This window comes from Myotis daubentonii, chromosome 3 (genome assembly GCF_963259705.1).
Source record: "Myotis daubentonii chromosome 3, mMyoDau2.1, whole genome shotgun sequence".
Lineage (NCBI taxonomy): Eukaryota > Metazoa > Chordata > Mammalia > Chiroptera > Vespertilionidae > Myotis > Myotis daubentonii.
In genome coordinates this window covers 182,698,711-182,724,582 of record NC_081842.1, presented here as the reverse complement: position 1 = coordinate 182,724,582, position 25,872 = coordinate 182,698,711, and the positions used below count along the sequence as shown (strand labels likewise).

The following is a 25,872-nucleotide window of genomic DNA, read 5'->3' as shown; positions in this document are numbered from 1 at the left end:
CCATTTTACAAGGCTCAGTGAGATTGTCCGCGGTCACGAGCCTTGGACTGGCTGGAGCCCAGGCGTCAGCTTAGGACAGTGAGCCAAGTGATAAGGTGGTGAAGCTGCACAGAGGAGAACCAAGGACTCAGCCAGCTGTGAACACTCTCCCAGGATCCACCTGCCTTGCAGACTGTGAGCTCCGTGCAGATGAGGGCTCTGTTAACCATCACAGTGTCCCAGGGCCCAACCCAATATCTGGGACACAGCAGCCATTCAATACGTATTGATGAATGAACCAAGCAGCCACCACATTCAGATGCAGCCTTCCCGTTTTCCCACACTTCATCCTGTATGCTCCTGACAACTGACTGAGCAGGGATCGCTTGCACCACTTTACAAATGGGAAACTGAGGCTCTGAAGTTGCTGTCCTGAAAATCTGCTTGGGGAACCAACCAGGAAGTGCACTGTGACCGGGGGTCCTGCGCTCATTCTGTTCTCTGACCCACACTCCCTCTGCCAGTCAGAGATTCATTCACCACAGACCCTACTCCAGAGTGTCGTCGGGGAGGAAACATGGAGCCACGCATCTCCAATGCCTGACTGTTCAGTGAGAGAAAAGGGACAAAGAACAGTCAGAAGATGAAGAAGGGAAATGGTAATTCTGGCTAGAGGAGGAAGTTTCTCAACTATGATGAATGGGTAAGATTGGACCCAAGGCAGCAGAGGCCCGCAGAGGAGGTGAGAAAGGGCAGGCAGGGTCTTAGGGTCAGACAGGCCCACAGCTCCCACCTTTCAGTCTAGAACCTCAGGCAGTTATTTAGTCTCTCTGGGCCTCCGTTTTTCTCATCTGTAAAATGAGAGTGATGATACTCCCCCACACACAAGGAATAAGTGTAGGAAGAATTAAACGGCTTGACGGGATATCTCTACTCAGTGCGAGTTTCAACCAATGGAAGCCACTGTAGTACTGTAGAGGGCCGCCAACATAGGGGTGTGGGAAGCAAAACAGTACTGGCATCGTACATTTAGAGGTCCCATCAAGGTAATTCAGCTGGGTATTATTAGAGTTGGAAGGCAACTCCCAACCCAGTAAATCAAGGACAGAAGGGGGTCTGAGCTGCACCACCAACAGCCCCCCCTGCTGGACACCAGAGCCACCACAGGCTGAGTGAGGGCCCTGCTGACCCCAGAGCCGGAACCTGTCAGGGAGTTGTGCAGAGGCAGCTCACACCCACCTCGCAAGGGACAGCTCCTAACTTCCCCCTAGCCCTAAGTCGAGCCAGGACACCAGCCAGTCAGATCTGTGTCCTCCAGCACTGGGATTAGAACCTCAGTCTCTCTGACTCCAAAGTTCTACTTTTTTTAATTATACCCCCCACCCCACCCCCCAAAAAAAGAAGAAGAAACCGCCCTAGCCGGCTTGGCTCAGGGGATAAAGTGTCGGCCTGCGGACTGAAGGGTCCCAGGTTCGATTCCGGCCAAGGGCATGTGCCTGGGTTGCGGGCTCGATCCCCAGTGGGGGGTGTGCAGGAGGCAGCCAATCAATGATTCTCTCTCTCATCATTGATGTTTCTATCTCTCTCTCCTTCTCCCTTTCTCTCTGAAATCAATAAAGAAATATATTTTTTAAAAAAAGAAGAAGAAACCAATCAGAGTAAGAGAATAGGATACTGAAGTGTAGAGGAGAAATGGCATCAGATGAAGTCAGACCTAGAGACCTAGTCCCAGCTCTGCACTCAGTAAGACCAATAACAACAGTTCAGCTTTGTTGCATGCCTACTATGTGCTAGCGCCAGAGCTCGGTGCTCTACAGACTTCTCATCTTAATCCCCACATCAACCCTATGAGATAGGAATTACCTCCATTTTATGAATTTCCTCCAGGGGTGAAAACGGGGCTCAAATTCAATGAACTTGCCCAAGGTTCAGCAAGTGGTGTAGCTGGGATCTGAAACCGGTTCTAACTCCAAAAGCCATGTGGCCACCTTCACCCAAGTAACATGGCCTCTCTGAACCTTAGTCTTCCCATCTGTTAAAAGGGAGATTGAATGATAATAATGATGTAGATGCAGCTTTACCGTTTACAAAGCTCAAACCACAACAGTGCCTGGGGAGGGGCCGGGAGGTCAATGCAATGCCTCTGGAGGCTCTAAGCTGTCCTGGAGTGAAAGAAACCCAGAGTGTACCTCCAACTCCACCCCAGCAGGGCTTCTGAGAGCTGGCTCCTAAGTTCCAATACTTGGTCCAAGGATCTTCTTCATCTTAGAGAAATCTGGGTCAGATATGTTATAACCACCAATATCTGCTCTTTTTAAAAATATATTTTTATTGATTTCAGAGAGGAAAGGAAAGGGGGAGAGAGGTAGAAACATCAGTGATGAGAGAGAATCATTGATTGGCTGCCTCCTGTATGAGGATTGAGCCTACAACCAGGGCATGTGACCTGACTGGGAATTGAGCCATGACCTCCTGGTTCACAGGGCAATGCTCAATCACTGAGCCACACTGGCCAGGCAATATCTGCTCTTTTTTTTTTTTTTAATCTTTATTGTGGAAAGTATTACAGATGTCCATTTTGTTTTGTTTTTTCCCCACCGACACCCTCCTCCCCACACCCGCCCCTCCCAAGCCTTTACCACACTATTGTCTGTGTCCATGGGCTATGCATATATGGTTAATCTCTCACCCTCCCCCCACCCCTACCTTCCCTCTGAAATTTATCAATCTGTGTTCATGGTTCTATGTCTCTGAATCTATTTTGTTCATCAGTTTATTTTGTTCATTAGATTCCACATATGAGTGGCATCGTGTGATACTTATCTTTCTCTGACTGGCTTATTTTCACTTAGCATCTTACTCTCCAGGTTCATCCATGCTGCTGCAAATGATAAGAGTTCCTTCTTGTTACCATTGTGTAGTATTCCACTGTGTAGATGTACCAGTTTTTTATCCACTCATCTGCTGATGGGCACTTGGGTTGTTTCCAAATCTTAGCTATTATAAATTGCACTGCTATGAACATAGGGGTGCATATATATTCTTTCCGATTGGTGTTTCAAGTTTCTTAGAAATGGGATCACTGGGTCAAATGGGAGTTCCATTTTTAATTTTTTTAAGAAACTCTATACTGTTTTCCATAGTGGCTGCATCAGTTTGCATTCCCACCAGCAATGTACTAGGGTTCCCTTTTCTCCACATCCTTGCCAACACTTGTCATTTGTTGATTTGTTGATGATAGCCATTCTGACAGGCTCTTCAATAAATGGTGCTAGGAAAATGGGACAGGTACATGCAAAAAAATGAACTAGACCACCAACTTACGCTATAACCAAGAATAAAGTCAAAATGGATAAAAGACCTAAATGTAAGCAGTGAAACTACAGAAAAAACCATAGACAACAAAATCTTAGACATCTCTCATAGCAATATGTTTACCAATATATCTCCTAGGGCAAAGGAAACTAAGGAGAAAATAAACAAATGGGACTGCATCAAAATAAAAGGTTTCTGCACAGCAAAAGAAACCATCAACATTGTCGAACCTCAGAGGGAAGGTAGGGGAGGGTGGGGGTAAGAGGGAGAGATTAACCAAAGGACTTACATGCAAGCATATAGGCCTAACCAATGGATACAGACAACAGGGGGGTGAGAGCATGAGAGGGGGGAATGGGGGATAATGTGGGGGTAAGGACACATATGTAATAACTTAATCAATAAATAAATTTTTTAAAAAAACAAAGTGAAAAGAGAGCCCACTGCATGGGAAAACATATTTGCCAATGATACATCTGATAAAGGGTTAATATCCAAAATATATAAGGAACTCATACAACTTAACAAAAGGAAGACAAACAATCCAATTAAAAAATGGGCAAAGGACCTAAATAGACACTTCTCCAAAGTAGACATACAGATGGCCAAGAGACATATGAAAAAATGCTCAAAGTCACCAATCATCTGAGAGATGCAAATTAAAACGACAATGAGGTTATCACCTCACTCCTGTCAGAATGGCTTCCATCAATAGCTGCTCTTCAAACCACAAGACAGACACATTTTACAGTGCCTGGGACTTTGCCTAGAAGAGAGGGCTGGTGCTCAGTAGAGAGTGCCTACCGTCCTGGGCCAGTCACGCTAGGACAGCCATCGGGTCCCTAGCTCCTCCACCTGGCCTGGTCTGGTAGCTCTGAAAGCTTGCAACCAAGAAGGGTCTGTAATCACTGAAGTCAACTCTTCAAAAAAGGGAAAAGGAAAGGGGAAGGGGAGGGGTGGGGAGAGGGGGAGAGGAAGGGGAGGTGAAGGGGGAAGGAAGCCCAGATAGGTGAGAAGACTTGTCCAATATCACCTTGCAAATGAGAGTCAGACCTCATTATGTAGAGCCCCAAGATGATGCTAGAAAGAGAATATGACCGCTGTCTACATGTGAAAAGTCATTGTGCATTTACTGGAATCTCATATATACTGAGAACTTACCATGTGTTCAACCTTGTGGAAAAATAACTTAACACTCGGCTCCTCCTTCGCAGGCTACATGTTCCTTAAGGGCAGGAACTAGGTCCCCAACTTTCCTGAACACCCACTCTGATCCAGGCCCTGTACTGGGCACATGGAGTGCAGGGAGAATGAGACTCCGCCCTTGTCCTCAAGGACCCTTAAGTAAATAGAAATCACCACAGAGAGTGACCAGCGCTACAGCAGAAAGACAGATAAGGGTTGTAGGTGCCAGAGCTCCCGCATAACCTAGCCTAGGAAGAAAGGAAAGGCTGCTGGGAGGAGGTGGCCCTTGAGCTGGGTCTTAAAGAATAAATAGGTTTGGCTCAGTGGATAGAGCGTCAGCCCACGGACTGAAGGGTCCGGGGTTTGATCCGGTCAAGGGCATGTACCTGGGTTGCAGGACTGATCCCCAGTCCTGGTCAGGGCGCATACGGGAGGTAACCAATCGATGTGTCTCTCTCACATCAATGTTTCTCTCTCTGTCTTCTCTCAAAGTCTTCCCCTTCCCTTACACTCTCTCAAAAAATCAATGGAAAAATATCCTTGGGTGAGGATTAACAAAAAAAGAAGTAGGAGTCAGTCTGGTAGAAAGGAAGGGAAAGAAGACCCTTCTAAGGGTTTTGTTTACTGAATATTTACACTTGGTAGCAATAACAATAATAATAATAACCCCAACATTAACTGAGCATTTTATCATGTGCCAATATCTGCATTTAAGCGCTTATATGTGCATGTATTAACTCATTTCATCCTCATAACAGTCCTTTGAGATCACTACTATTAAAACTCCCATGTTACAGATAGGAATATTGAGATCCTGAGAGCTCAATAATTTGCCCAAGATCCCCAAGTTAGTTCCCGGAGCCAGAATTTGAACCTAGTGGCCTGATTCCACACCCACAGCCTCACTGAGCACCCTATATACTTCTCACATGTGTACTTTGTGCCAGACCTGATACTGAACACAAGGATGCAAAGATGAATATTTGAATATTCACTATTTATTTTCCAACTTGTCCTAAAAATGATTTTAGGAGGCACAAAGATGAATAAAACACAGCTCACAGAAGAGAAGAACAAAAGGACAAGTAGAGAAAATTCCAGCTCTGGGGCTGCATAAGGAAATGTCCGATGCTGCCTGAGAACAACCCAAGCATTAGCTGGACTGGGGGAAAGCCTTGACTGCCAGATAAAAAGACTCGGATTTTCCCATTGGCCAGTTGCTTGCCAATCTACAAGTCAAGATGTAGTTCAGAGGAGAGCGTTAAAGTATGCGCCGAGTCTATGGAACAAATCAGTGTCTCTACAGACATGAGAGCAGTTGATAAAATACAGATCTCTCCCTGCTGGTTTGGCTCAGTGGATAGAGTGTCCGCCTACAGACTGAAGGGTCCCGGGTTCAATTCCGGTCAAGGGCACATGCCCAGGTGGTGGGCTCTGTCCCCAGTAGGGGGCGTGCAGGAGGCAGCTGACAAATGAGTCTCATCATTGATGTTTCTATATCTCTCTTCCTCTCTGAAATAAATAAAAATATTTTTTAAAAAAATAAATCTTTTTCAAAGAGCTCTTAAAACTAGTAACCTCATTAGATATTTTTCCATCAACAGATACTGAAAACATAACCAATATCACCTCAATAAATTTAATTTAAAAAAAGAATAACTTTTTTAAAAACACACAAATACTATCATATGGACAGGGGAAATACTTTTGTCCCTATATTTAGAAAACTTGAATAGCCCTGCTGTCAGGCAGTGGAAGTAACAGAAAGGTTTTAAGCAAGGAGTTCCTAGGATTGAAGGTCTTGAACATTTGTTCTCCACCTAGCCCTCAAGCCCCTGGATCTGCTGGAAATCAACCATCTGAAGGCCCGAAGAGGAGTCTAGCCCGGCGAGAAGCTCCAATGCAGAGATATTCTCACAAAGAGCGCTACGTAAGTACAAATGACTGTTTGATCAATCATTTGGCCTCAGCGTGGGATTTGGTTAGAATTAAAGCCATCTGGCTGAAGGGGGGAGGGCTGGGGGTGATGGGGGAGGAGACAAGCCGGCGGGAAAATGACCCACTCCCTCCCTCAAAAAGCATTGTTAAAATATAACGGGGGGAAAACAGTAAAGTCTCTGCTGTTATTTCAGCCTAAGCCACTTAATCCTTCAGCACATAAAGCAACTTATTTTATGACCTTTTCCCTTTAACAAGTAAATCAGAAGATGCTGCCTTGAATTCAGATATCTCTGAAACACACTACTCATCCCTCCCAGAGAAATATCCTGTTTCATAAACCTTCTTCGAGATACTTGAAACTGCAGATCACTAAATGCCTAGCTTTAGGCATCTGACATTCCAGAGAATTAATATTTAAACTTATTATAGGAAAAAAGAATTGCGTTTGGTTGAAGCATGAAATATTTAATAGTGTTCTCCACATTAGAAACCCTATTTTGTTTCACACTGGAAATGCCAGCGTTATTACCTGGGCTTTGCACTCAAATAAGATGAAACGCACAGGCGGCCTTGAGATTAAATACACAATTATTACAGCCGATTTCTCAGGGGAAGAAGGGGAGTGAGACAGGTTTGGGGAGTGGAAGCGATTGAGTTTCATTTTTACGATACACTTAAAATTATATTATCATTCTCTGCCTGGAGGGTTGGACTTGAGAGCGCTAAGGCTACTTAACCACTGGAAACTGTGTCAAGATCGGTGAATCCACCGAGGCCAGTTCACAGTACGCGAAGCCGTCTGTGTCTTGGAACGGCCCGCTGCCAGGCAGAACCCCGTAACGTTCTCTACTTGCTGGGACAAAAGTATTAAGTGGTTTGGGATAAAAATTAAGCTTCATTTGACACAGTGGAGCCTGGCTGGCAGCCTCTGCCGGCACGTGTAATTTATTTACAGGGTTGGAAAGTCGGCAAAATACATCATCGACTCTTACACAAACTTCTACTAGGTATTAAATACCCAAGCCTCAGAGAAGTAATTCATATAGTCCAGCGACGTTCCAAAACAAACCCAATCTGCAGCGCTCCAGAGAGCTTAAAACAGCAAATGGGATCTGTATTTTTTAAGTCGGGTTTAGAATGCTCCCTGGTTTCTTGCTAAAGCCTTGTTTTTCCATCAAACCTGTTATTCAAAAACAAAGCAACAATATCTGAAAGAGTAATCTTGTTGCCAAAAGGAGACAAATGGGAAGAGGCTGGGCCACGATGCAACCAGGAACATTGCGTTGATACATATTATTCTCCTTTCAGGCCCAGCCTCACATCCAAGGCAGAGGAGCCCTGGGCAATAAGGACTCCTGCAACTTCACCTTCAGAAGAGTATGATTCCTTGAGAACGTCGTCCATATACACGTTCTCCTGAATGCACTTACCATGCAAGGCCACAAATACAAACCAGAAGGGGCACCTTTTCCTTCCAAAGGGGGTCATTTGGCTCATTCATCATTTGACACAAAAGACCCATTGCCCACAAACTCTCAAGTTCACTCTGATCTCTGGCCTGTTCTCCCTCCCAGGCCTTCTTCATCCCACCAAGCGTTTAATACGAGGTTATTAAATAGATCTCGAGCAACCATGCCCAGTGAAGCATGCACTCTGCACGCCAAGTGTGGTGGGGATCACGAGAATTTCTCTTCAAACAGTTGTCTTCAGGAGCAGTTGAAGAGAGATGGCCAGGAACCTCCCAAACTGTGTGAAAGACTCACACAGGGACTAGAGGGTCGGGAAGGGTCTAGGTTGGTCAGGCCTCTGCTTCTGAGAAGGAGCGCTCCAGGGGCCCCTCCATAGTGTGGGAGAGGACTTCCCCATGTCACAACTGGGAGCCACTGCCCTTCCCACATTTCTGCCAGCAGGGCAGTGGGGAGAGCTCTAAGGGAGGTAGAGAGTTTCCCCTGAAAGTCACACCTGGTCCTGTCACCTGAGGCTCACGAAGTGCCACTCCAGGGAAGGCTTGGCTGGACCAGCCTGCAGCCTTCTGCTACCTTTCCCCAGACTTCAGGGCACGCTCTTCAGCCACAGCAACGTCGTGCCACTGCTTGGATTTTACAGGCTGCCCTTGAGAGCACTATGCTTTGAGGGGGGAAATACTGGCTTTGCTGTCAGACAGAGCTGGGTTCAAATCCCAAGCTCTGCTACTTACTGCTTACACAGCAGGGCGTCGCTGTGAATGAAATAGTAACTCGTTATTAGGACAAATCACTTAACCTTTCCAAGCCTCAGTTCCCCCACCTATAAAATTACAATACGGCCTTCTGTCCTCCTAGGGTCGTTATTAAATCAATCACAGCTGTAAAGTATCTGGCCTGGCACAGAGGAGGTACTCAATGAAGGTTAGTTGACCTCCCCCTTCCTGTTCCTTCTGTGGTCCGCTTTAGGAGTCAAGAGTTCCAAGGAGAGGCCAATTCTGTAACCTGGCCTGAGACAAAGGTGGCCTGTGTCCACACCCTAGATCCTTACCAACCTTCCCAGCCCAGTTCCTGTGGAATCCCAGAGCATCGGAGCAAGAAGGACTCTGGATCATCCCAACAAACTGCTTCCCATTTTACAGATGCTGCAACAGAGGCTCAAAGCGACGGGCATGGCCCGCATGCACTGAGGCTGTACAATGGCGCGTGTGTTTGCTCCAGACGGGCCCAACCATAACCACCAAATAAATTCAGGCCATACAGGAAATGCATTATTCAGTTAGCAGGCTGAAGGTCTCCTCTCAGTGCATCTGACTCAAATGCTGACTTTAAAAACACAGCTCGTAATGCTAATACAATCCGCCTCGACCCGCCGGAAACCTTCTGAAGGAATAACCCTTTGGAGTTTAGGGGAAGACAGAGGAAAGAAAAAAACAGATGCTTTAAATGACTTGAAACTATAAGACCATTGGGTTAGGGCTGTATCCTCTCCACCCCCTCCCCATCCCAAGCCTCTGTTTTCTTTCAGTTTTTTATAAATAAGACTCTGGGAGACCAAAGCAGCCACAAAACATCCCCCCCCCCTCCTTTTTTTTTCCCGTTTCTTTTCTTTTCTTTTCTTTTCTTACTCAGTAACTCAGCTATCAGTCCCGGACTTTGCTTCTAATGCTGAAGCATTTTTCTCATTGTAAACTATTAATTTGGGCAGCGGCTGTTGATAAACAAGAAGTCCGTTCTTAAACTGCTAGGACCATGAGCACAGTGCAGGCGAGCAGCACAAGTATTCCAGAGTGTGCTCTTCTTCTTGGCCGTGGGACTCCCCTGTGCTCTTTGCATAAGGCAGTTGAATGTTTCAAGCCCACTGCAGAGCTTGTTTCATTCCTTCTCCCCCCTGCGCTAAGTGTCTTTGTTTCTTTAAACACAAAAATAAGCTACCCCCCACCAAAAGAAACAGCACACCTCTCTAGGCCCAAACTAACTGCACCTGAAATCTATAGCAGGAAAAATAATTAGCAAACCACATTACAGCTTAACCTTGAAATTAACGATCTATATAAATAAGGTGAGATGGCTGGAATACATCATATGGGCTTCGATACAGGGAATTCTTTTCCAAGAAAATGGAGAGAAAGAAGGGAAATTACCCTCTCTACGCAAAAGCCACAGTTAGCAAGAGTCACTGGTCAACTTATAAATAAAGTTGGTATTTGCTTGTTGTTTTTTTCCCTAATCCTATCCAAAAAGGGATGACAAACCCTATTCCAAACTTTGGTTTCTCCCCTTTTCTCGGATGCTGGCCAAACTCCACAAAATAAAACTGAAGAAAATGATGATAATTATGCAACATTCAGAACAAAGAACATAAGAATATATTTTTTTAAATGATTCATTGTGCACTTATGCCTGTAATGGGATTTTAACGCACTGTAAAAATAAGTGCGCTGGCTCACTTAGCTTCTCACGCAAAACTTACGCAGGGAGCTGAATAACTCAAAGATGGGGTGGGTTTTGGTTTTTTTTTTTTTTTTTTCAGGAGTAGAAGTGTGGAGGGAAACCTCGGATGTATAAAGAAACTTATGGGTGTTGTTGTTGTTTTTTTAAACCTCACCCGGGGGTATGTTTTTATTGACTTTAGAGAGGGAGAGAAACAGCAACGTGAGAGAAAAACATCAATCATTTGCCTCCCATATGCACCCCAACTGGGAACTGAACCCGAAACCTAGATATGTTTCCTGACTGGGAACTGAACTGGAAACATTTTTGGTGTATAGGACAACACTCCCACCAACCGAGCCACTCGGCCAGGACAAGAAGCTTGTTTTTTAATCACAGACAGAGCAACACAGCCTATCAATAGGTTTCCACAGCTAAGAGGGACCGCCCTGAGACCTCAGAAACAACAAAAATTAAGTCACGATCTCATAGGATACTCCCCCTTCTATTTTGTACACCAAGTCTTAGCTTCTAAAGAGCTAAAAAGGCAAGAAGTGGAGAGAAATTGTAGCCAAACAAGATTCTTAGGAAATCTTTGGGAATTATATTTCCACTGTATGTCTACAAACGATTTGTTGGATATGTAACTGTTACGACTGTAGACCGCAACACGTTCCTATCTCGTCTGCCTAGCCACACATATACATGTTTCTCTTTGTCTCACTGAGCCTGACATTTGGCCAGCAGGTTTTTCTCCCCCTTATTTGAAATCTCAAGCACTGAAAAAAATTTGGATCTGATTATTTCCGGATCACAGGACCAGCACTTTAAAATGGATGAAATGCAAGCAAATTGCCCACCAGAGCCGGAGGGGGTAAATGCTTTCAAAATAACTCATACCTTTCTGCTACGAATGTGCTAGCCCCTCCACGGCTTTCCCAGAACATCAGATCAGGGTGGCTTCTGATTCAGATGAAGAAACTCTACCAGGTAACACCACCAAAACCATCATGCTTACTCTCCACCACCGGCAGCCCCTAACATCCATGCACACAACCTATAATTGCTTTCCTTTTTAGTTTTCCTTTAAAAATGTGTGTGTGTGTGTGTGTGTGTGTGTGTGTGTGTGTGTGTGTTCTAGCTTTTAAAAAAAGAAAGGAAGGAAAGAAAAAGATTGACTTCTTTTTGGCATTTACAGTCACGTTATGACGGCTGTTCACTAACGGCAGAGCCCACATGTGTCATGATCACCAGCCCCCTTTTATTGCTAGGACCTGTCTAGCCTCAGTACATGATGAAAAGGACCCAGAGTCTCTGTGAATTATCTGGTGTTGGTCTGGGAAGAGCAACTCTGGACAAACAGAATTATCTGGTAAACTAAGACGCTTTCTAACGATGACATCGATACTAGTTACCAATTTCTAAAAATACCAAAAGCAAAATATTTTAAATTCTCTGGGAACAATCTGGAGCATGTAGTGAACACCAGCTCTCGACCGACAACACACGCATGTAGAAGGTACAAGCTGTAGAAACAGAAACAAATATTGGAAACAGGAACCCTTAAAAAATGCCACTCACTGTCTGTAGCTTTGAGCACATCCTAGAACCTGAGGGTCTTCATCTATAAAACGGGGACCACAGTAATCAGAGCCAGTATCTGCCGGCACTCTACCGCCTGGGAAGCACTTCTCCGTCTGCTCCCCCGGAACAGCCCACAAGGTAGGCAGAGCACAGCTGGCGTGAGGGCAGATGAGAGAGTGTGCGGGAACACACACTGAAACCTTAAAGCTCAGTGCACGGGACCGAGAGTCATCAGGCCATCGCCACAAAGCTGACCGCCTCCTTAAAGCCCAGATGTTTACCTTCTTTCCTTGTCAGGACCTCCAAAAGCAGAGTGTCGGGTGTTTAATAATAAAAAAAGAAAAACACAGCATCTGGTAATTTGGCCTTTCCAGCTGTTTGGAATCTGGATAAACGGGACTCTGCCATAAACAGATCGTGATTCTTATTGTAAATGATGATAATGTTAGTCCATGACGTCGCACCATCCCCGGCGCCTCCTGACTAGAGACCTGGAAACGCAGAGGACCTCAACATTGACGGATACGCTCCCTTCCTCGGCTTAGGGTCTGTCCAAGGCAGAAGGCAGATCATCTGAAACCTGATTCCAGACCAAGCAATACTGTCTTCTCTCCGGTCACTGGGCAGTCGTGGCCACTAAAGACCTGAAGCCTGGCTCCTCTCAGCTTCCTCTGGCTAGCACACCTCTGGCTCATCACATTCAACGTTTTAAAAATCAGACCTTCCTCCCTCTTCACCGTCTCCGTTACCTCAAGTATCACTGACTCCCGCTTGGTGCCCTGCATGAATTAATAAAAGAAACCCCTCCCACCTTTTTTATAAAGCATTCTTGCAACCATTGTCTCATTTACCCTGGGAGGTAAGCATTATGACCTGTCGCGCAAATAAAAAACCAGAGGTGGAGAACATTAAATACATTACAAGAATAAATCCCCCAGCCAACCAGGCACGGAGGCAGCCCTTTCACACTCTCACTAATGCTCTCCTCAGTCTTTCAAAGGAAGTCTCCCGCTAGAGTTACAGACGAGGAAACTAAGGCTCAGAGAGCAAAATCACTGCCCCCAAGGCGCCACCGATCACCCGTGGCAAGGTCTCACAATTCCCAGCACAGTCAATAAATATTTTCCTATTGGTATTTCTATCTGTCTGTTTCCAATAAGCCCCAGGCTTGGAACTAAACACCAAACATTCAAAGGGTTGCGTGGTCTGGGGGATGTTTTGGTGGGAATGGGGCAGTGTCCGGGCGCCGTTTCCTACGGCACACGAAGAGAGCTGCCGACGCTCTGGTTTTCTCTCAGGCCCATTTTGAGGAAGAGGCTGGGACAGAGGCTGGGTCAGACACTTCTAGAAATCTCTTCAAGCCCAGGTCCATGAGCACTGGGTTGGCCAGAGAACCCCAGCTAGACCTGCTGGGTAGCTTTTTCCCTCAAGATGCGTCCCCCACCCTCAGTCCTCCATGTCTTCATCTTTCAAATGGGGGTGATAAATCCCACCCTACCAGGCTGGCCAGAGACTGAAGAAAACAGTTTAGAAGCCTCTTACAAAATGCATAACCAGAAAGATCATCTTATATGGCACAAAGAAAGTGGTTCTTCCTCCTAGGCCTTTATCCTCTCCTACACTTTCCAAATACAATCCTAACTTAAAGATCTCATCATTTAGGCCTGGGGGGGGGTGTATGCATAAAAATAACTGGGTTTTGGAGAATGGAAGTGTAAGATCAGTACGCAACGCATCTAGATGAAAGGAACAAAGGCTATGTTTGATAGGCATTCACTAGGTCTGCGGAGACTCCGTCTTCAGATGATCACTCTGATAGTTTAAAATCCCAAACGTTGTAAGAGGGTATCTGTTTAAGGGAAGATTGTGCATGGAGGGGGGCAAGCCAGGAGGCTCAGGCCAGCAAACGTTACTCCCGTCCTGCTGCACAGCACGCCTCTCTCTCTAGTATGAGAGAACCTCAGGACGCCTCTCTCTCTAGTATGAGAGAACCTCAGGACGCCCCTCTCTCTAGTATGAGAGAACCTCGTGTGTGTCGTCCAGCAAAAATGCTCTAAAGGTGGTTTTTCTGTATCTTTCCTCTCAGGTGTGATCTCTGTCTCTGGGAAAGTACACTAACATCTAAAACAGTAAGAAATAGCGTTCTCCTACAAAGTCAGGTGTTTCCATCAAGAAGAAAAAGCACTGTGTATGTCTTTTTCACCTTTCCAGTCCCTGAACTGGGGAGCTGGGTCTTTTTTACCCAGCAGGAGGTCTCCTCTCTCAAGTAAGCTGCCCTACCTTTTCCAAGTTGCCGGGGCGCTGCTAAAGGAGTGATAAAATAAGCTGTTTCTGTCTTCCTTGAGAATCACCTGGAAAGAACCAAGGGGTCCCAAATGCTAAAACAATGAAAGCCCAAAGCCTTGCTTTCTTCTCCAGGGGGGAGGAGGTGGGGGGTGGGGGGCACATTGCCTTAACAGTTCCCCCCAATTTCTGGTTAATTATCTGTCAGCATGAAACTTATAAATAATGGCTCAATAATAATTAACTGTGATGAGAACATGTTCATGAGAATCCTGGCATCATCACTGACTTTGAGCCCATAAACTGTACTGGGGCCTGTACCTTAAACCCACTGGCCTCGCTGGGGAGAGGGAGAGTATTGCGAAGCAACTTTTTACCAAAGACTGTGCTTCTGATGCATCGGGTACAGAAAAGCCATTTTTCAAGTCAGAACTTGACTCAGGCTGTATCTATAGATCATGAAACTTTCCATCAGGAATCCAGAAATCATCTGGTGTAATTAATTCCTTCCTTGACAGATGGGGAAACTGAGGGTCCCAAGAGGGGAGGGGTCTGGCTGGCCTCTGGTTTCTGCTATCTAGGGAGATTGGAATAGTTGAAAATATGCCTTTAACTAGCAGAGAGACAGAGAGAAAGAGAGAAAGAGAGACAGAGAGAGAGACTGACTCTAGTAGCTACTCACCCCAATTTATAGTAAGATTTTTGACAAGTTTCACACTTTTATCAGAAACATAAGCAAAATTATGTAATCTGACCTTACGAGGCACACGTCCCTCAAATAAGCTTATTTAGCTTAAATTAGATGCTGCTTAACCAGGCACCGCTTTAGGATGACCAGCTAATACCGAACAACTGGAGAGGACACGGTGACCTCCGGGAAGTCCCACCGAGCTCTCGAGCTCTCCGGAGGATTCCTGCACAGGCTGCGGGCTCCGGGCCGCGCGTTGGCAGGGCCGCACTTACCCTTCCCCACGGCGGCCTTGGATGCACCGTAGTCCCGGGGGCTCCGGGGCCGGAGGAGGTCGTGGGCTCGAAGCGGGGGCGCCGACAGCCGGGGCAGCAGCTCACGAGGGTCCCCATCCCCGCAGCAGCCACCGCCCACGGCAACCCTGAAGGCCATGTGCGCGCTGAGGCCTGCGGGCCCGCGGCCGGAGCCCGGGGCCTCCTTCGGCCTCCGGTCGGAGTGCGCCTCGGCCACCTCGCAGTGCATGGCGCCGGGGCGGGGCGCAGACGGGGGTCGCGCCGGCTCCTGCGGAGAGGAGACCGCGGGAGCGTTAGCATGAAGGGCGGCTCCCGTCGCCGCCGGGGCGAGACTGGGCGGCTCGCCCGCCTCGGTTTACCCCTCGCTCCCCCGCGGGCGGCCACAGCACCCTGCCCCTGCCCTGACCAGCCCACCTGACCCCGGGCGGTCCCGAGCGGCTCGCACTTTCCTCCCCGGGCGCCGGGCGTCCCCGCTGCGCGCCGCCTCGGCGCCTCCTCCGGAGCCCTCCACCCTCCCACCCAAACCCGCCTCCCCCGAAGCCAGCCCTGCTCCGGGGCCTGGGGAAACTGAGGCCTGGGCGGGAGAGCGCCTGGGCGGCGTCCCCGTGAGACGGGGTGGGCGGGGTGAGGATTCCCGGGCGGCGCCGGCTCCGGGGTTCCGGGACAGGGATGCGCACCAGTCGCGCTCTGCGCACCGCCGGTCCCGGGGGCAGAGATTCGCCCACGGCCACCTGAGCCGCGCCGGCCGCTCCCTCCCGCGAGGCGAACCCACTCCCACGCGCAGCCGGAAACGGAGCCGGCAGCGCTCACGGACCCGCAGAGGCAGTAACACCAGGCACTCGCTCCCCCCCACCCCACGCGCACCACACACCCCGCAAACGCACACGGGGACACCGCTCACCACGCACACCGCTCTCTCACTCACCCTCACAGACACTCGGCCACCCCGCAGCCGCAGGTCTCCCACCCGCACCCGCACGCACGCCGGGTCCCTCTCCACAGCGCCTCCGCCCCTCCATCACCCTCCCGGTAAGAGGGCCTGGGACCCCACCTCTCCTTCCCCCGGGGGCTCCCCACGCTATCCCGAAGTTCTTCAGACGTGAGCGTCGCTGGAAGAGCACCCCCGTATCTCCGGCCCGTACCGGCCCCTCCCCGCGCCGGGCCGCGCCCCCTCTCACCTCGCACGGCCGCCGCAGCTGTCGGGGCGCACCGCTCGCCGTGCCTCCACTGGCGCCGCGGCCCCCGCAGCAGCCGCCGCGGCCCCGGCGTCCTGTGGGGCGGCACCCCCGTGGGGGCGGGGCCAAGGCCTGCCCGACAGCCCGTCCGGCCACTGGCTCGCTAGGCCGCCCCGCCGCGGCCAATCGCGGGGCGGGGGCGGGGCCTCCCCGGCTGGGGGGCCTGGGCGGGGCTGGCGGAAGGTTTGACAGGCCGGAGCCGCCGGAGTCCTGCGCTGCCAGCCGCCTTCCAGCCGAAGAGCGGGCCGGGCCGGGCCGGGCCGGGGGGCGGTGCCGCGGGGACAGAGGCCGGGCTCTGCGGTGGGGACCGGCGCGGCCTGGGCGGCGGGGAGATTGGGCGTCAGTAGAACCGCTCGCCCCGGCGATGTCCCGCTCTCTCCCGGCGGCTGGGGCAGGACCCTTCCCCTGTCCCTGGTCAGTTTTCTTCCGCGCACATGGGAAGGGTGAGCCCTGCTGAAGGGAGGAGATCGACGTGAAAGTGCTTTAAAAGTTGCCTTGAGCCTTGACCAGTTTGGCTCAGTGGATAGAGCGTCGGCCTGCGGACTCAAGGGTCCCGGGTTGATTCTGGTCAAGGGCGTGTGCCTTGGTTGTGGGCACATCCCCAGTGGGGGGTGTGCAGGAGGCAGCTGATCGATGTTTCTCTCTCATCGATGTTTCTAACTCTCTATCCCTCTCCCTTCCTCTCTGAAAAAAAAAATCAATAAAATATATTTTTTAAAAAAGTTGCCTTGAGCACGCAGTGCGCTCCCTTGAGCGCTCACACAGATCCTCAGCGAGTTCGAGGCAGCCGGGACCCTAACCCAGGGCTCTCGGGTCACTCTCCGGACGTTCCTGGGTGTGTGGTGTCTTTCACGTGGAAGAGCCGGGCGAGAGGGGCTCGGACTCCAAGAATAAAAGGCAACCAAGCAAGAGCAGATGAGAAAATATTCCAAGTGAACCCGTGCCTCTGCCCGGGGTGGGGCTCCCGCGCTGAGATGTCTGCGAGTTCCCAGGAGCGGACAGCCCTGGGGGTGAGACCCGCTCGTCAGCGTCTCCGTTCCTCCGGAGCCTGGACCCGGGCCCCTGCGTGGCTCCCCGCACAGACAGCCGTGTCTCGGAGACCCCGGCCCGATGTGCAGAGAGAACACTGGACCCAGAACAAGGTCCAGGGCGCCGGGAGCAGCGGCTCAGCTCCCTTCTCTGCTCCGCGTGCAAACCCGGGTTACTCATCCGGGCGCAGCGAACCTGCCGAGGCTGCTGGGGGATCCCGCCAGGCCCCGGGGAGGGCCCTGCCTTTCATCTGGGCTGGCCTCCTGCCCTGCGTGCAGGTGATTTGGGAGGCGCTAAGGGTCCTGTCTGGCTTCACACTCTTTGGCCTTGGTCTCAGATTGAAAAATCATATGGTGAGGTGTCACAAGACAGGATTCTGCACAGTGATATGCCTTAAACCGCATCCCCGGAACCGTCAAAAACCAGGATTTTAGAATCACAGGCTTTTAAAATCTGATTTCCTATAAGTGATTAAATATAGCATCTGACATTTAGAGAGCAATAATGGTGGAAAGGACCTTGGAGATTGAGTTAGACCCACCCCACATGCGGCAGAGAGAGGATGTGACTGGCCTACAGCAGTATGGTGGGTATGGCCGAGCTGGCACAGAATCCAGGCTTCCCAACTCCCAGTCCAGTGTTCTTCCTCCTATACCATCCAGTCTACAAGGTGCAAGATATTAACCAACCACACCCATTATTCACAGGCCAAGGCCTGCATAGGGCATCTCAAAGATCTTGTCTCTGTCTAGGGATTTAGAGTTTCTACTTGTATGGCAGGAGGGGGAGGGAAGGAAAGGAGCAAGAGTAGTTTACCAATCCTCCCACCCTGCCACCAGGTGCTCCTCCCCTCCCACAAACACTTCTGGGGTTCCTGTGCTGGCTTATATACTTCATAGCTTTGTAATGACCTTTCCTATGCTAGCATTTTTCCCTCTGTCCATCTTTATACTTCTTCCTATGAATCTTCAAGTCCTGTGGCTTTAGGCAAATCATAACCTTAATTTGGACCTCAGTGTTCCCCTCAAAAAGTGAGAAGATGGCCCCAGCCCATGTGTCTCATAGCTGAGCGTGGACCCATGAACCAAGAGGTGCCTGGTTCGATTCCCGGTCAGGCCATATGCCTGGGTTGCAGGCTTGATCCCCAGTAGCAGGCATACAGGAAGCAGCCGATCCATGTCTCTCATCAGTGTTTCTATCTCTCTCCCTTCCTCTCTCTCTAAAGTCAATAAAAACATTTCTTTTTAAGTGAGAAGGTGGAATATCACTGGCCTTTCCTGTTCTAACTTCAGTGCGTCCAGAAGCTGGTTCCTCTGCTCTTCCTCCCTCACCACACACAACACTGCAAACTTAGTCAGGACTCTGCAAACATTTGCTGAATAGGTCACTTAACCAACTGGAACTGCAGACAAAGGCTTTCAAGTTTCCAAGATGCAGCAATAGTTCATTCATTTACTCTTTACTCTTTACTCATAATCCTACCCTGAGCTAGCCCCCATACTAGCCAGGAGTATGGAGATCTTGGCTCTCCCCAGTAAGTACACAGACCTGCCCCACCAGGACAGATGGGTTTGTGAAGCCGGGCAAAGCAACGAGAAAGTTAACTTGCTCAATAAAATGGACTTCTTAAACACTGTATATCGCAGGACCCCTTTGGGGATATACAGAATCCAGTGGGTATATGCATTTTGTTTTCCTAGAAGGAAACACAAGAAAGTGTTAACAAGTGGTTAAGGGAATGGAGGACTGGGGGTTGGCCTGTACTTTTTATGTTATGCTTTTCTGAACTGTGTGTATTTTCTGACAATATATATTATCCTCCTTCCCTTTCAACAGGGGTTATTTAAGTAGTAGGATTATGGGCTATATTTTTCTTTATACTTTTAGAAAGTATACTTTATACTTTTATTAAAATAAAACTCATTAATATTTTAACTGTCAAGAACAAAACAAGCCTAGCTGATTTGACTCAGTGGTAGAGTGGTGGCCTGCAGATTGAAGGGTCCCAGGTTCAATTCTGGTCAAGGGCATATGCCCAGGTTGCGGGCTCGATCTCTGGTAGGGGGCGTGCAGGAGGCAGCAGATGGATGATTCTCATTGATGTTTCTATCTCTCTCTCCCTTCCTCTCTGAAATTAATTTTAAAAAAGAAGAAAATAAAGCAAAACAAATAAAACCCATTTCTCTCTTCAGCAAACCAGACAATGCGTATGTTTTTTACATATCCATGTTCCAGCTCAAACTCTCTTTTGCCTTCCAATCCCACATATAGTCTGCCTACTGCATATCCATCTGGATCCATCTGCAAAAACAAACATGTGTTCTTCTCTGACTTTGCTCCTCGTTCCAATGTCTCTTCCTAGGTAAATGGCCCCATGGCCAAGTCCCCCAAGTCAGAAATCTGAGAATCATCCTAGGCCCCTGCTCTCCCACACTCCCATAACTTATTTGCCATAAATCATCTATTGATCCTCTTCCTCTTTATCCTCTCTACTACACTTTTCCCACCTCTTCTTCCCACCTCCAGTCTCATCCTCTTCACTATCATTCATTTTCCATACTGGTCTTCCTATTAATCTCTAAACTAGAGATTCGACCATGTCACTTCCCTGTTTAAACCAATGATCCCAATAGCCATCTAAATAGATTCAAACCATTCCCGTAACCTACCACTTAGCCCTAGTCTATGTCCCAAGCACCCTAGAGTATTTTCTATCTCCTAGAACCCAGAACATATATTCATGCCTTCATAGCTTTGTATATGATGTTTCTTATACTAACAGTTTTCCCTCTTGTCCATCTTCATACTCTCTCCCATGAATCATTTAATGCCTAGCTCAAGTGTCATCTTTTCCCAGAAGCCTTCCCTGAATCCTCTGGCTGGAATTGTTTTCTTCCTGGGCACTCTCACAGCAATCTCTGCTTCATTCTCTCTCGGAACTTATTAGACCACTTTATAACTACCCATTGAACAGTTGGTCTCTCCCTCTACCAGTGGTTCTCAACCTTCTGGCCCTTTAAATACAGTTCCTCATGTTGTGACCCAACCATAAAATTATTTTCGTTGCTACTTCATAACTGTAATGTTGCTACTGCTATGAATCATAAAGTAAATATCTGATATGCAGGATGGTCTTAGGTGACCCCTGTGAAAGGGCCGTTCGACCGCCAAAGGGGTCGCAACCCACAGGTTGAGAACCGCTGCTCTAGACTGAGAGCTCTCTAAAAGCAGAGGCAGCCTTTTGCCTTTGTAACTCCAGAACCTAGAACAGATTCTGGCACAAAGTCAACACTAGGTAAATGTTTATTGAATGCTGATTGAATTATTAAAGACTGGCCAGTACTTCATATGCTTGCCTGAATATCTAGCTAAGCACTTCTTCGCCCTATCATTGTTTTCCACCTCACCATTGTGAAAATGTCAAAAATAAACATTTCTCTGTGTCTAGAGTCTTCTGCGACCTGGAGACATGAGGAAGAAGAAGAAATAGAGGTGATGAATATTACACTGCTTACCCTGCCTCTATTTCTTGCAGCAAGAAAAAAAATTAACATTCATTGGGGAACCTACTATGTGCCAGGTAATATGGCTGACAATCTCCATATGTGATCTCACTTTATCCTGACAATTTGAAAGACCATCTTAAAGGTGAGAAAATAAAAGTTCAAAAATAAATGATCTGCCAAAGTTCTCAATCAAGAGTGCCTGCCTTCCGTACATCTATGGCCAACTAAATTTCAGTAAGAGCGCCAAGACCACTCATTACAGAAAGAATAAGCTCTCCAACAAATGGTTTGATGACTAGTGGACATCCACAGTTAGATAAAGTTGAACCTGTATCTCAGACCACATATAAAAAGTAACTCAAAATGGATCAACTTCCTAAAAACAATAAACACTTAGAAGAAGAAAACATAGAGGTAATCTTTGTGATCTTGGTTTTGGCAATGGATTCTTAGATGTGACACCAAAAACACAAGCAACACCAACAACAAAAATAGGACTTCATCAAAATTAAAAAATTTTGTGCATCAAAGGACATTGTGAAGATAGTGAAAAGACAACCTACAGAATGAGAGAAGATATTTGTAAATCATACATCTGATAAGGGTCTAGTATCCAGAATATATAGAACTCTTATAACTCAACAACAAAAAGACAAACAACTGAACAAAAAATGGGCAAGGGGGATGAATAGACATTTCTCCAAAGAAGACATACAAATGGCCAACAAGTACATGAAAATATGCTCAACAGTATTAGTCAATAAGGAAATGCAAATCAAAACTACAATGAGCCCTAACCAGTTTGGCTCAGTGGATAGAGCGTCGGCCTGAGGACTGAAGGGTCTCAGGTTCGATTCCGGTCAAGGCCATGTGCCTTGGTTGCGGGAACATCCCCAGTGGGGGGTGTGCAGGAGGCAGCTGATCGATGTTTCTCTCTCATCGATGTTTCTAACTCTCTATCCCTCTCCCTTCCTCTCTGTAAAAAAATCAATAAAATATATATATTTTTAAAAACTACAATGAGATGTTACTTTACATCCACTGGGATGGCTATAATTTAAAACAAAACAAACAAAAAAACAGAAAATAACAAGTGTTGGCAAGGATATAAAGAAATTGGAACCCTCGTACATTGCTGGTGAGAATGTAAAATGGTTCAGCGATTGTGGAAAACAGTCTGATGGTTCATCAAAAAATTAAACCTAGAATTGCCATATGACCCAGCAATTCCTCTCCTAGGTATATACCAAAAGAACACTTGTGGAAACAATCCAAATGGTCATCAATGGATGAATGGATAAACTGATTGTGGTATATATATATTGTGGAAAATATTGTGGAATATTTTCAGCCACAAAAAGGAATGAAGTACTAATACATGCTACAACATGGAGGAACCTCATTATGCTAAGTGAAAGAAGCTAAGCATAAAAGTTCACATATTATATGATTCCACTTATACGAAATATCCTTACTAGGTAAATCCATGGAGACAGAAAGCATATTGGTGGATGCCAGGGGCTAGGGGAGGGACCATAGGGAGTATCAATTTAATGGGTATAGGTTTCCTATAGGAATTGTAAAATTCCTATAGTGAAATTTGGGGGGAATTAGAGATAGTGGTTACACAACATTTTGAATATATTAAATGCCACTGAATTGACCACTTTAAAATGGTTAATTTTATGTTAAGTGAATTTCATTGAAATACAATTTTTAATCTAATTAAAATTTTAAAAGATTGCCTACCTGAGTCCAAAGCTTGGGTTTTCTTCACTGAATGTCAGGGCCTTCACTGAAGGAAGTCCACAGAATGACTTTTATAATGGTGGTGACTGTATTATTAAGCTGAGAGACATGAACAAGTCACTATCCCTAATTCCTGAGTACTTCACCTGCCAAACAAAGACAGTGCCCAACCCACAGGACTCGTGGAGACTCAATGAGAAGGTGGAAAAAATCAAATCAACCGGAAAATGAGAAGTGATGAGGATGAGGATTAATGAAATACCCAACTGAATTCTCCCACCATTTCTAGAGTTTATCTTATAACTCAAAGATGATCTTTTTAAAGCAAAAAAAAAAAAAAAAAAAAAAAAAAAAAAAAAGAGCCCAAAGAATCCCAATATGGAGCACAGTTACAAAAAGCCAATAAAGATGTTTGAGATAAAATTTCACATATGGCCCTGGCTGGTTTGGCTCAGTGGATAGAACGTTGGACTGTGGACTGAGAGGTCCTGGGTTTGATTCTGGTCAAGGGCACATGCCAGGGTTGTGGGCTCGATCTCCGGTGGGGGGCGTGCAGGAGGCAGCTGATCAATGATTCTCATCATTGATGTTTCTATCTCTCTCTCTCTTCCTCTCTGAAATCAATAAAAATATATTTTTTAAAAAAAGAAAAAAATTTTCACATATGATCCTATATAATAAAAGCCTAACATGCTAAGTGTCTGGTTGTCCATTCACCCAATCAAAGCGTAATATGCTAATGATATGCTAAGGCCACTCAACTGCTCACTATGACGTGCACTGACCACCAGGAGGCAGATGCTCCAACTAGTAGGTTAGGCTGGGGTCTGGCCGAACGGGACTGAGCGAAACGGGCTGGACATGCCCTGGAGCCCTCCCATGGTCCCGCCTGCCTGACCAACCTCTCGCATCCCCCCCTGGCCCTGATCATGCACTGATCATGTTGGAGAGCTGGTTTTGGCCCGATCCTGCAGCCAGGCCGAGGGACCCCGCTGGTGTACAAATTCATGCACTGGGCCTCTAGTCTATATATATAAAAGATTAATATGCTAAGTGTTCAACCATTCGACTGTTCAACCAGTAACTAAGACATGCACTGATCACCAGAGAGCAGACACTCAACACACAGGCATGGAAACACGGAACAGAGTGATGAATCTCAGAGTAAAGAGCAGGAAGAGATTAACCAAAAATCTTATATGCATACTAGAGGCCCAGTGCACAGATTCGTGCACTGTTGTGGGGGGGTCCCTCAGCCTGGCCTGTGCAGATCAGGCCAAAACCAGCAGTCTGATATCCCCTGAGGGATCCTGGATTGCAAGAGGGCACAGGCCAGGCCAAGGGACCCCACCGATGCATGAATCTGTGGACTGGGCCTCTAGTTAGAGAATAAGAACCAACTTAAACTAGGAATAGAAAGGAACTTTCTTAACTAAATAAAGGGTGGGCACACTTCTCTCTAAGATCAAGAACAAGGTAAGGATATCTGCTTTTCACATTTTTATTTCACATCACTCTAGAAATCCTAGCAAGTGCAGTAAGGCAAGAAAAAAATAAAGACATACAGGTTGGAAAGGAGGAAATAAAACTCTCTATTGGCAGGCAACATGATCATCTATGTGGAAAATTCCATGGAATCTATTTACACCGCCCCCAAAGCTCCTAGAACTAGACAATAAAATTATCAAGATTACAGAATACAAGGTTAATATTTAAAAACTTATTGTATTTATATATACTAGCACATCATTAGACATTAAAAATTGTAAGTACCATTTATAATAGCATTTAAAATTATATAGTTAGAGTCTAGCTGTGGTGGCTCAGTGGTTGAACATCAACCTATGAACCAGGATTTAGGTCAGGGTACATGTCCCAGTTGCAGGCTCGATTCCCAGAGGGGTGTGCAGAAGGCAGCCAACCAATAATTCTCTCTCATCATTGATGTTTCTATCTCTCTCTCCCTCTCCCTTCCTCTCTGAAATCAATAAAAATATATTTTTAAAAATGAAATATAAATGATATAGTTAGATATAAATCTAACAAATATGTGCAGACTCTGTATGCTGAAAACAACAAAGCTCAAAGCTCTGATGAAAGAAATCAAAGTTCTAAATAAATGAAAGGAGTATAATGTTTATGGTTTGGAAGACTGAATATTGTTAAGATGTCAATTCTTCCCAAATCCAATTCTATTTTTTTTCAATAGAAATCAACAATCTGATTCTAAAATTTATTTGGAAAGGCAAAGGAACTAGAATATCCAAAACAATTCTGAAGAAAAGTTTAGAGGAGCCCTTACTTGATTATAAAGCTCACTGTAAAGGTATAGTAATCAAGACAGTGTGATATTGGCAAAAGGATATACACACAGATCAATTAAAGAGAATGTTCCATAATATATGGAAACCCGTATACGGCCAACAGATTGTTGTCAAAGTTCCATTTTCAACTATATATATATATATATATATATATATATATATATATATATATATACACACACACACACAATATATATATATACACACACATATATACATATATATATACACACATATATGCAAAAAAAACCTTTGACCTATACTTCACATGTTATACAAAAAATTAACTCAAAATGGCTCAGAAAGCAAAGCTACAACTTCTAGAAAAAAGGCCTAAAAGAAAATCTTTGTGACTTTGAGTTAAAGAGAAATTAGGCCCTGGCCAGATAGCTCAGTTGTTTGGAGCGTTGTCCTGATGCGCCAAGGTTTCTCAGGTTCGATCTTTGGTCGGGGTACATACAAGAAGCAACCAATGAATGCATAAATGACTGGACCAACAAATCAATGTCTCTCTTTCTCCTTCTTCGTCTCTCTCTCTAAAATCAGTAAATAAATATTTTTAAGAGAGAGAAATTCGATATGATGCCAAAAGCACAATTCACAAAAGAAAAAAAATGTTAAATTGGATTTCATGAAAAATTTAAAATTTTTGTTCTGCAAAGATACTGGCTGTTAATAGAACTGGGAGAAAATATTTGCAAATCATATATCCAACAAGTGACTTGTATTCAAAATATATAATGAATTCTTACAACTTAATAAAAAGGAAACAACCAAAGTTTTTAAATGGGAAAAAGATTTGGACAGATACTTTAGCAGAGAAAATATGTAGATGAAAGATGCTCAGCATCACTAGTCATTGGGG

At 46.3% G+C, this 25,872-nt stretch overlaps 1 protein-coding gene across 6 annotated transcripts in view; it reads right to left on the bottom strand.

The window, feature by feature from the left end:
- GLIS1 (GLIS family zinc finger 1) overlaps positions 1-16,431 on the bottom strand; it is a 228,701-nt gene extending 212,270 nt beyond the window's left edge. For 3 of the 6 annotated variants that reach the window (XM_059689516.1, XM_059689517.1, XM_059689518.1), the window contains exons 1-2: positions 16,343-16,431; positions 15,147-15,432 (exon numbers count right to left, since the gene is read on the bottom strand). In XM_059689516.1, the coding sequence (XP_059545499.1) occupies positions 15,147-15,393 (247 nt within the window). In that variant the 5' untranslated portion in view covers positions 15,394-15,432; positions 16,343-16,431. Of the gene's footprint in view, positions 1-11,897; positions 12,117-12,181; positions 12,602-15,146; positions 15,433-16,342 lie in introns of those variants that run through there. The other 3 variants (XM_059689521.1, XM_059689520.1, XM_059689519.1) reach the window with 3 other exon arrangements.
- Between the last annotated feature and the right edge of the window lie 9,441 nt (positions 16,432-25,872).